Consider the following 12,122-nt stretch of genomic DNA (forward strand, 5'->3'; position numbering starts at 1 on the left):
AAAAATTAGCAAAATGACCTGTAGGGAGTTCTGCTGCCAAATGCCCAAATAAACTCCTATAGACTGACCCTTCCACAAATGACAACTGTACGCTGTGAATGAAATATAAAAATCAACTTTGTGAAGGCAATGGAAAATAAACAAAATTTGTAAGCAGACTTTGGAAAAGAGTCAACACCTTTTAGCCTAAGGCCATTGGCAGATCAAAGTACAAAAGAAAATCCTCAGTTGTTCTGGCCAGAACCAACCACTGCCCCTAGAAACTGAGAGAGGAATGTTAAAAAGGACAGAGCCTGAAAGAAACAGTCTTAGATTCTGCATACAAATTCTGCCCAACCATTCCCAAGTAACTTAACTACACCCAAGTATAACGTTCAAGAATATTTAAAGAAACAAAAAATACCAGCCCAATGAGGTTAAATTCAATGTCTAGCAATTAGTCAAAAATTACCAGACATGAAAAGAAACAGGAAAATATCACACATTTGTGAAAAATGATAGAATTAGTAAATGAGAACATTAAAGCAGTTATTATAAATATATTCCATATAGCCAGGTTAGAAGAAAACATGAACATGTTAAGAAGAGGAATTTAATCCCAGGTACTCAGGAGGCTGAGGCAAAGAATCACTTAAGCCTAAGAGTTGGAGGTTGCTGTGAGCTGTGATACCACAGCACTCTACGGAGGGCAACAGAGTGAGACTCTGTCTCAAAAAAAAAAAAAAAGAAGAGACGCATTTATTAAGATACTAAAAAGACCCAAGTCAAATTTCTAGAGATGAAAAACACAACATATTAAATGCATGGGAAAGGATTTGTTTTTTCCACTCTGTCATCCCAGCTAGAATGCAGTGGTGTCATCATAACTCATTGCAACATTAAACTCCTGAGCTCAACCAATCCTCCTGCCTCAGCCTTCTGAGTAGCTAGAACTACAGGCACATGCCATCATGCCTGGCTATTTTTTTCTATTTTTCTTTTTTCTATTTTTGGTGAGCTCTTGGTCTCAAGGAATCCTCCCCATTTCACCATTTCACCCTCTTAGAGTGGTAGGATTATAGGCATGAGCCACTGTGCTAGGCCCATGGGATAGGATTAACAGATTAAATACTGCAGAAGAAAAGGCTAGTGAATTCAAAGATATATAGCAATAGAATCTATGAAATATAGAACAGAGAAAAAAAGGAAAAAAAAAACAGAGTCAGTGAGCTAAGTCTACTATATATGTAATTGGAATCTCCAAGAATGCAAGAAAAAGTCCAAAAATGGGCGGCGCCTGTGGGCTCAGTGAGTAGGGCGCCGGCCCCATATGCCGAGGGTGGCGGGTTCAGACCCAGCCCCGGCCAAACTGCAACAACGACAACAAAAAAATAGCTGGGCGTTGTGGCGGGCGCCTGTAGTCCCAGCTGCTCGGGAGGCTGAGGCAAGAGAATCGCGTAAGCCCAAGAGTTAGAGGTTGCTGTGAGCCGTGTGACGCCACGGCACTCTACCGAGGGCGGTACAGTGAGACTCTGTCTCTACAAAAAAAAAAAAAAGAAAAAGTCCAAAAAAAATACGAAGAAATAATGGGGGGTGGCGCCTGTGGCTCAGCAGGTAGGGCGCCAGCCCCATATACCTAGGGTGGTGGGTTCAAACCCAGCCCCAGCCAAACTGCAACAAAAAAATAGCCGGGCGTTGTGGCAGGCACCTAATATAGTCCTGGCTACTTGGGAGGCTGAGGCAAGAGAATTGCTTAAGCCCAGGAGTTGGAGGTTGTTGTGAGCTGTGTGATGCCACTGCACTGTACCAAGGTCAATAAAGTGAGACTCTGTCTCTACAAAAAAAAAAAAAAAGAAAGAAAGAAAGAATGGCCAAGCTGGGCACACTGGCTCACGTCTGTTATTTCAGGTACTCAGTTTGAGACTAGCCTGGACAACATAGACCTTGTCTCTTTTTTTTGAGACAGAGTCTCAAGCTGTCACCCTGAGTAGAATGCCATGGCATCATAGCTCACAGCAACCTCCAACTCTTGGGCTTAAGCGATCCTCTTGCCTCAGTTTTGTTTTTTTTTTTTTTCTACTTTTAGTAGAGATGGGGTCTTGCTTTTGCTCAGGCTAGTCTTGAACTCGTGAACTCAGGCAATCTACCCACCTCAACCTCCCAGACTGCTAGGATTATAGGTGTGAGACTTTGTCTCTCTTTTTTTTTTTTTTTTGTAGAGACAGAGTCTCACTTTATGGCCCTCGGTAGAGTGCCGTAGCCTCACACAGCTCACAGCAACCTTCAACTCCTGGGCTTAAGCGATTCTCTTGCCTCAGCCTCCCGAGTAGCTGGGACTACAGGCTCCCGCCACAACGCCCGGCTATTTTTTGGTTGCAGCTTGGCCGGGGCCGGGTTTGAACCCGCCACCCTTGGTATATGGGGCCGGCGCCTTACCGACTGAGTCACAGGCGCTGCCCGAGACTTTGTCTCTTAAAAATACTTCTGCTCTTCCTCCCTGGCTGCCCGAGGATCACCCGCCATCATGAACGACACAGTAATTATCCGGATCAGGAAGTTCATGACTAACCGACTACTTCAGAGGAAACAAATGATCATTGATGTCCTTCACCCTGGGAAGGCAACAGTACCAAAGACAGAGATTAGAGAAAAACTAGCCAAAATGTACAAGACCACACCAGAATGTCATCTTTGTATTTGGATTCAGAATTCACTTTGGTGGTGGGAAGACAACGGGCTTTGGCATGATTTACAGTTCTTTGGATTATGCAAAGAAAAATGAACCCAAACATAGACTTTCAAGGCATGGCCTGTATGAGAAGAAAAACACAACAAGAAAGGAACGCAAGAACAGAATGAAGAAAGTCAGGGGGACTATAAAGGCTAATGTTGGTGCTGGCAAAAAGGCAAAGGACTAAAGACTCTACAGTGATGTTATCTGCAGCCATTGTATAGATTTTTCACAAGAGGATTAATAAAAACTTTTCATGTGTCTGGTTGTTTGAAAAAAAAAAAATACTTCTAAAAATTTAGTAAAGCATGGTGGCATGTGCCTGTAGTCCCAGGTACTCAGAAGGCTGAGGCAGGATTTCTTAAATCTATGTGTCGAAGAGCAGCCTGGGCAATACTGCAAGAACCCATTTCAGAAAAAAAAAAAAAAAGAAAGAAAATGGCCAAAATTTTTCTAAATCTGTTGAGAACTATAAATCTACAGATCTAAAAACATACTCTATAAGAATTCTGAATGAAAATTATATGTGTTTATAGAAAAGAAATTTTTAGCTCTAGCATATACCATGAACCATTTATAACAGCATCAGTGAAAGTACTTACAGATACTACTATAAATACATATTTAAGATTCATTCAAACAGAAATTGTTTATAAAGGGAGACAGAAAAATAAGAACTTACCCTTCCTTGGAATCCCCATCTGACTTATCAGTTGAACTTGTAGAACTTAACTCATCCTCAGATAAACAATGAATCAGTTTCCTTTCCTATTAATATTTGAAAGAAACACAATTCTACATGGCAACCAGAATGTAATACTTGAAAGAGTCTTAGATGCAATGTAATAGGAGAAATTAACACATACAAAAACTGAAATTACTTTATCCAAATGATATCCCAGTTCACCCATGAAGTTTATAAGGAAGCCTGAGAAGTATCAAGGTGAAGTTTTATAAAGACACTGGAGCTTTTTACCAGTGATGAAATTTCCTTTCCAGAAAGATGACAGATTTTGGTGTTTCAACTCCTAAGTAGTGGGTTTGTCCCATAAGAAATACTGACATTTTAAACTAGACAAGAGTGCCACCTAAATCAAGGCAATCTTAGCTTGCTCTTTTTTTGTCGCTCTTGGTAGAGTGCAGTGGCATCACAGCTCACAGCAACCTCAAACTCTTGGGCTTAGGTGATTCTCTTGCCTCAGCCTCCTGAGTAGCTGGGACTACAGACACCTGCCACAACGCCTGGCTATTTTTTTGTTTGGTTAGCAAGCCCAGGCCAGATTTGAACCCACCAGCCCCAGTGCATGTGGCTGGCACCCTAACCACTGAGCTATGGGCACCCAGCCTCTCAGCTTGCTCTTATGTGAGACTATTAAAGTGCTTGAAAGGATTACCTGATAGAATTACATACAAATCTTACAACCTTGGGAAATGGAGAGGCCAGCCTCCATTAGTGAAATAACTGATACTGCTTAAAGAAACAACTTTCATTACTTTCAAAAAGTAGGTAAAATTAATCACTAGGGTATTAACCAGAAAGGTGAACATGGGTCAGAAACCTTGCAACTACTCATTTAGCCATCAGATGGTATCCCTACATCATCCATAGATGAGACAGTAAACCACTGACACGAACAGGAAACTGAGGAACGATGAGCAAGTGAGACTAAATATGGCCATGCACATAGCTATATTGGTATCACAGAAGAATAGGCAAAGTGTTGGCTAATGGAAGCCCTTGGGAAGTCTCATTTTAAAGAAAAATTCTTAACTAGGATGCTAATTGTTCCTAAGAGTGAAAAAAATTATTGGTTTAATGGGTCAAACATAATCCTTCTAATTACTATTTACCAGTTCTTTTCTTTATCAAGAAAGAAAGATGTAACTTACGCTTGCCCTATTCCAGAAATAAATGGAGCTGACATTTATAAGGTTTAGAGACTATTAGATTAGACATGTCCACCTTTTCCTTTAGGAATGTGTGATGCACCTGAGCAATGCTGCAGCCAGAGAACTGTTGGGCAGGAACAGGCTGGCTTTCCTCCTGTGGTTTCCCTGCGGTTTCTGCTGCACTCACAGAAGCTGTCCTCACTGAAGAGCCTGAAAATGTAAAATGGAAAGCCCTGTAGTTATTTGTGTTGGGCTGGCCTCAATTGAAGAAGGCTTTGCACCAGGTATGGAAGATACCCCAACAAGAGTATGTAGTAACACATTCTTGAAGTAACGTAAACTGTATATCCATCATCAATCTGGTATCTGACACCTCAGTTGAAATCTTAGCTTTGGGTCTACTACCTTAATGACCGTGGGCAAGTTACTTAACCCCTCAGAGCCTCAGTTTCCTCAGCTGTAAAACTGATATAATGCTACCTACCTTGGGCAGTTATTGTAAGTATGAAATGAGACAATGCCTTTAAGATGTTTACCATAATGCTTAAACACTGGTCACCATTTCATAAATGGAAACTGCTAGTACTGTCTTTAGACAGTAACAGGAATGATTACAGCCCTCAGCCCAGAGCAGCACCATTCCCTTAGGTTCTTCTCTGTGGCTGAGCAGAGAGCACTTCTCCAACCAGTAGACTTATGGCCATGGAAATAAGTTAAATACTCACTTGATTTTGATTTCTAGTCTAAAATATCTCAGGAATTACTGCCACTCAAAGCCCTCTTGCTCTCTTTTTAATATTCTCTTCTTCTAATGATGTATGCCCCAGATTCAACCGTCTGTGAAGATTTCTTTTTTTTCTATGATGACGTCATAAAAGGCTCAACTAAGAAATTTCAAAAACTCTTCCAAATTGTTTTCTCAAATGGATTACTGCTGCTTCTGCTTGAAAGTCTCTTTTTCTTTTCCTTTTCTTTCTTTTATTTTTTTAAATATTTATTTATTTTATTTTTATTTATTTTATTTTTTTGAGAAAGAGTCTCACTTCTTGCCCTTGGTAGAGCGCCGTCGTGTCACAGCTCACAGTAACCTCAAACTCTTGGGTTCAAGTGATTTTCTTGCCTCAGCTTCCTGAGGAGCTAGGACTATAAGCACCCACCAGAATGCCCAGCTATTTTTTTAGAGATGGGGTCTTGCTCTTGCTCAGGCTGGTCTTTAATTCCTGAGCTCAGGCAATCCGCCTGCCTCAGCCTCCCAGAGTGCTAGGATTATAGGTGTGAACCACCATGCTTAGCCCTCCTTTTCTTTCTTTCTTCTTCTTTTTTTTTTTTTTTTTTAAGATACAATCTTGCGGGTGGTGCCTGTGGCTCAAGGAGTAGGGCGCCAGTCCCATATGCCGGAGGTGGCAGTTTCAAACCCAGCCCTGGCCAAAAACCACACACAAAAAAAAAAGCATACACTAAGATACAATCTTGCTCTGTTGCTTGGGATAAAGTACAGTGGCATCATCATAGCTCACTGCAAACTCAAATGCCTAGCTTCACGCCATCCTCCTGTCTCAGCCTACCTAGCTTCTGGGACTATAGAGTGTGCTACCACACCTGGATAATTTTTAAAAATTGTTTGTAGAGGTTGGGGGAGGGGGGGGTCTGTGTTTTTCAGGCTGGTCTCAAATTCCTGTCCTCAAGTGATCCTCCTAGCTTAGCTTCCCAAAATGCCAAAATTACAGACATGAGCTACTGCTCCTGGCCCTCAAAGTCCTCACACCTCACGATCAGTACTAATGCTTACGTCCATGAGCCATAGCAATAGCTGCCAATAAGATGAAGAAAAGAGTTCAGCTTACCTGAGGGGAACATCTCTTCCTGTGACTGTTTTAGTCGCCTTCTCTCTCTGGCTGATAATGGTCGATTCTTTTAAAGAAAGTCACAAAGTCATTTCCATTCCTGCTTACTATTCTTCTAACACCTATAATGCATGATGTATCATTCAGCACTGAGAAAAAGTCCTTGCTCAGGCATTTAAAGGAGTATCCATTGGAAACCAGACCACATCAGGTTAACAACTACTAGGAAGAAATGATCATAACCCTCATTTCTGGGAGGCACTCATTTTTTAGAAGGGCAAATGGAGACTTTCACATTTCCTATATTCAGAATCTCTCAATCTCTTTAATTAACTGGAAGTGACCATCTCTGAAATCATGAGAATCACAAATCTGTCCCTTCCAGTGTTTGGCAAGAAGCAGGGCTAAGATACTTGAATATAAAACTTCACAACACATGTAGGATTTTACAACCCAAAAGCTTTATAAGGTTTTAAAAAACTCAACATACGCTCTCACAAACCTTTGATGATGATATCTCACTGCTCCTTGAACTGCTCACAGACCCAGTCACCATGCTACTTTGGTTCTCAGCATCTTTTTGTATAGGTATGACATCCACTTTTCCAGAAGTGGGATGAAAAGGCAGAAGTTGAGGTGGCTCATGGAACTTAAATAATTAAAAAAGAGGGAGAGATTATCAGCTTCATATACAGCCACCACCTCCAGAGTTCCCCCATCAGTAAGTTCCCTATGTATTTTGTCAGTGATTTGCTCTTAAAAACTTCAAAATATTGCAGTGGCTCATGCTTATAATCCTAGCACTCTGGGAGGCCAAGGCGGGTGGATCGCTTGAGCTCAGGAGTTCAAGACCAGCCTGAACAAGAGCAATACCCCATCTCTAAAAATAGGCCAGTATTTGTGGTGGGCACCTATAGTCCAAGCTACTTGGGAGGTTGAGGCAAGAGGATCACTTGAACCCAAGAGTTTGAAGTTGCTGTGAGCTATGATGCCACAGCACTCTACTAAGGGCAACAAAGAAAGACTTGGTCCTAAAAAAAAAAAAAAAAATCGGGCGGCACCTGTGGCTCAGTCGGTAAGGCACCAGCCCCATATACCGAGGGTGACGGGTTCAAACCCAGCCTCGGCTGAACTGCAACCAAAAAATAGCTGGGCGTTGTGGCGGGCGCCTGTAGTCCCAGCTACTCGGGAGGCTGAGGCAAGACAATCGCTTAAGCCCAGGAGTTGGAGGTTACTGTGAGCTGTGTGAGGCCACAGCACTCTACCGAGGGCCATAAAGTGAGACTCTGTCTCTACAAAAAAAAACCAAAAGCAAAATCAAAAACCCAAGCAAAACCAACAAAAAAAACCCTTCAAAGTATTTTATTTTTTTTTGATAATAAACTAATCTGTATTTCAAAAACTAAATGCACCAACACAATTATTCCAGAAGATAGAAAAATTAAGTAGATAGATGTATGCGTAGAATCACCATGAATGCAACAGCTAAATAATGCAAAAGGATAAAAGTTGCATGAATAATGGTAAAAAAAGTCTTGTCTCTGATCTAAACATTATCCTCCCTCAATGCATATGGTAGTTGCAATCCTAGACAAGTTAGAGTGTACTAAAACCATTCAAAAATGCTTCAGGTTTAAACAAAATGGAGCTCAAATCTTGGAAGTCATTAGACTGAAAATGTAGCTAAGTTTCAGAAAAGGGAGAGATTTCTTCTAGTAAAAGAATAAGGAATGGTTTCCTAAAGGAGATGGTGTTTGGAATGTACCATAGTGGATAAGTGAGGATTTCAATTGGCATGACTGTGGTGCTATTAACAGGGTTGGAAAGTCAGGAGAAGTTGGTTTCGGCTGGAGAGAGAATTAGCTCATTTTTGGACTTGCTGAGTAGGAAGAATAGCATTAGAAAAAATAAGGAGTCAGGAAAAGTGATGTGTGTAGAGGGAACACAAAAGCAGTCCAGAATAACAACACTAGAGGACAGAATATACCATAGGAATACTCTGGAAAGTATTCCATAGGAAAGGTATATTGAAGCTACATTGTGGAGTATCTTAAATGCCCAACTAAGAAATACTTCAAATGTTTTTTGTTTTGTTTTGTTTTGTTTAGTTTTTTAGATAGAGCCTTGCTTTGTAGTCCTCGGTAGAGTGCCATGGCACCACAGCTCACAGCAACCTCAAACTCTTGGGCTTAAGCGATTCTCTTGCCTCAGCTTCCCAAGCAGCTGGGATGACAGGTGCCCATCACAACGCCCAGCTATTTTTTTTTTTATTAAATCATAGCTGTGTACATTAATGCGATCATGGGGGATCATACACTGGTTTTATAAACAGTTTGACACATTTTCATCACACTGGTAAACATAGCCTCCCTGGCATTTTCTTAGTTACTGTGTTAAGACATTTATATTCTACATTTACTAAGTTTCACATGTACCCTTGTAAGATGCACCGCAGGTGTAATCCCACCTATCACCCTCTCTCTGCCCATCATCCCCCCTCCCTCCCATCCCTCTCCCCTTCCCCATATTCTTAGGTTATAACTGGGTTATAGCTTTCATATGAAAGCCATACATTAGTTTCATAATAGGGCTGAGTACACTGGATACTTTTTCTTCCATTCTTGAGATACTTTACTAAGAAGAATATGTTCCAGCTCCATCCATGTAAACATGAAAGAGGTAAAGTCTCCATCTTTCTTTAAGGCTGCATAATATTCCATGGTGTACATATACCACAATTTATTAATCCATTCGTGGATCATTGGGCACTTGGGCTTTTTCTATGACTTAGCAATTATGAATTGGGCTGCAATAAACATTCTGGTACAAATATCTTTGTTATAATGTGATTTTTGGTCTTCTGGGTATATATCTAGTAGAGGAATTATAGGATTGAATGGCCGATCTATTTTTAGATCTCTAAGTGTTCTCCAAACGTCTTTCCAAAAGGAATGTATTAATTTGCATTCCCACCAGCAGTGTAGAAGTATTCCCTTTTCTCCACATCCACGCCAACATCTCTGGTCTTGGGATTTTGTGATATGGGCTAATCTTACTGGAGTTAGATGATATCTCAAAGTAGTTTCGATTTGCATTTCTCTGATGATTAAGGATGATGAGCATTTTTTTCATATGTATATAGGCCATGTGCCTGTCTTCTTCAGAGAACTTTCTCTTTAAGTCCCTTGCCCAGCCTGTGATGGGATCACTTGTTCTTTTCTTGCTTATACATTTGAGTTCTCTGTGGATTCTGGTTATTAAACCATTGTCGGAGACATAACCTGCAAACATCTTCTCCCATTCTGAAGGCTGTCTGCATGCATTACTTACTGTGTTCTTGGCTGTGCAGAAGCTTTTTAGTTTGATCAGGTCCCAGTAGTGTATTTTTGAAGCTGCTTCAATTGCCGGGGAGTGGGGGTCCCGCCTCATAAAATACTCGCCCAGACTGATTTCTGCAAGTGTTTTCCCTGCACTCTCTTCTAGTATTTTCATAGTTTCATGTCTTAAGTTTAAATTTTTAATCCAGTGAGAGTCTATCTTAGTTAATGGTGAAAGGTGTGGGTCCAGTTTCAGTCTTCTACAGGTTGCCAGCCAGTTCACCCAGCACCATTTGTTAAATAGGGAATCTTATCCCCACTGAATGTTTTTAATTGGCTTGTCAAACAACAGTAAGTAGCTGGGTTAATCTCTTGGTTCTCTATTCTGTTCCATACATCTACCTCTCTGTTTTTGTGCCAGTACCATGCTGTTTTGATCACTATGGATTTAATTGTTTAGTCTGAGGTCCGGTAGTGTGATTCCTCCTGCTTTGTTTTTATTTCTGAGTAATGTCTTGGCTATTCAAGGTTTTTTCTGATTCCATATAAAACGAAGTATTATTTTTTCAAGATCTTTAAAGTATGACAGTGGAGCTTTAACAGGGATTGCATTAAATTGTATATTGCTTTGGGTAGTATGGACATTTTAACAATGTTGATTCTTCCCAGCCATGAGCATGGTATGTTTTTCCATTTGTTAACATTTTCAGCTATTTCTTTTCTTAGAGTTTCATAGTTCTCTTTATAGAGATCTTTCATGTCCTTTTAAACTCCCAAATATTTCATCTTTGGCACTATTGTGAATGAAATGCAGTCCTTGACTGTTTTTTCAGCATGACTATTGTTTGTATATATAAAGGCTACCGATTTATGAATGTTGATTTTGTAACCTGAGAGTACCTCCTGTACTCCTTGATCACTTCTAAGAGTTTTGTAGTAGAATCCCTGGTGTTTTCCAGATATACAATCATATCATCTGCGAAGAGTGAAAGTTTGATTTCTTCTGACCCTATATGGATACCCTTGATTGCCTTTTCTTCCCTAATTGCAATGGCTAAAACTTCCAATACAATGTTAAAAAGCAGTGGAGACAATGGGCAGCCTTGTCTGGTTCCTGATCTGAGTGGAAATGATTTCAATTTAACTCCATTCAATACGATATTGGCTGTGGGTTTGCTGTAGATGGCCTCTATCAGTTTAAGAAATGTCCCTTCTATACCAATTTTCTTAAGTGTTCTGATCATGAAGGGATGCTGGATATTATCAAAAGCTTTTTCTGCATCAATTGAGAGAATCATGGGGCAGCACCTGTGGCTCAAAGGAGTAGGGCGCCGGCCCCATATGCCAGAGGTGGTAGGTTCAAACCCACCCCCAGCCAAAAACTGCAAAAAAAAAAAAAAAAATTGAGAGAATCATATGGTCTTTGTTTTTTAATTTGTTTATGTGCTGAATTATACTTATAATTTTACATATATTAAACCAGCCTTGAGACCCTGGGATAAAACGGACTTGGTTGTGATGTATAATTTATTTGATGTGTTGCTGGATTCTGTTTGTTAGGATCTTGTTATTTTTGCATTTATATTCATTAGTGATATTGGTCTATAATTTTCTTTTCTTGTTGGGTCTTTTCCTGGTTTGGGGATCAAGGTGATGTTTGCTTCATAGAACATGTTGGGTAGTCTTCCTTCTTTTTCTATATTTTGGAAAAGGTTGAGTAATATAGGCACTAGTTCCACTTTAAAGGTTTGGTAGAATTCTGGGGAGGCGGAGCAAGATGGCAGCCGAGTAACACCTTCCTTGCATCTGGGCACTGAGAGTCTGGGGATATAGGACTCCAGGCATCTCTGGCTGGTGGGATCTGCCTATCATCACCCCGGAGAGGATACAGGGAGTCAGTGAGAGACTTCTGGACCCCAAGAGGAGGACTAAAACAGTGGAAAACTGGCAAGTGGTTGCGTGTGTTCAATCCGTCTAAACCCGCCCGCAACTGTAAGTTCAGTAGCAGCAACACTGCAAACCAGAAAGGCCTTACCTGTGAACTGTTTTGGTGTCTTTGGACTTGGCACTCAGCTGAACTGCCTTGGGGAGAGCCTGAGCGGGAGTGCGGAGAACTTTGGCCTTTGTCTAGGGCCCCAGTCTGAGCCGCTGAGCCAGACGGAGCTAATAGTGTTTGGCTCTGGGTCACAGGCAGCCATTGTGAGCGATCTGCCCGGCAAGCTCTGCCCTCAGGGTCGCAGAGCTGGAATCGGGTGGGAGCTGGTAACCCAGCGACCAAGTAGCCTAAGGGCGGGGTCTGAGCCGCCTTGCAGCCCTAACCCTCGGGGGCAGAGGGAGACCAGTTTTGACACACAGGGTAAG

At 41.2% G+C, this 12,122-nt stretch overlaps 1 protein-coding gene across 9 annotated transcripts in view; it reads right to left on the bottom strand.

Moving 5' to 3' along the window:
• Positions 1 to 12,122, bottom strand: part of NEK4 (NIMA related kinase 4) — a 47,678-nt gene that overhangs the window by 7,348 nt on the left and 28,208 nt on the right. For 5 of the 9 annotated variants that reach the window (XM_053600134.1, XM_053600138.1, XM_053600131.1 and 2 more), the window contains 4 exons: positions 6,935 to 7,093; positions 6,445 to 6,511; positions 4,674 to 4,810; positions 3,393 to 3,478 (listed from right to left, as the gene is read on the bottom strand). In XM_053600134.1, coding sequence (XP_053456109.1) covers positions 3,393 to 3,478; positions 4,674 to 4,810; positions 6,445 to 6,511; positions 6,935 to 7,093 — 449 coding nt within the window. The remainder of the gene's footprint in view (positions 1 to 3,392; positions 3,479 to 4,673; positions 4,811 to 6,444; positions 6,512 to 6,934; positions 7,094 to 12,122) is intronic. The other 4 variants (XM_053600136.1, XM_053600135.1, XM_053600132.1 and 1 more) reach the window with 3 other exon arrangements.

The sequence above is a fragment of the Nycticebus coucang genome, chromosome 8, assembly GCF_027406575.1.
Source record: "Nycticebus coucang isolate mNycCou1 chromosome 8, mNycCou1.pri, whole genome shotgun sequence".
In the NCBI taxonomy this organism is placed as follows: domain Eukaryota; kingdom Metazoa; phylum Chordata; class Mammalia; order Primates; family Lorisidae; genus Nycticebus; species Nycticebus coucang.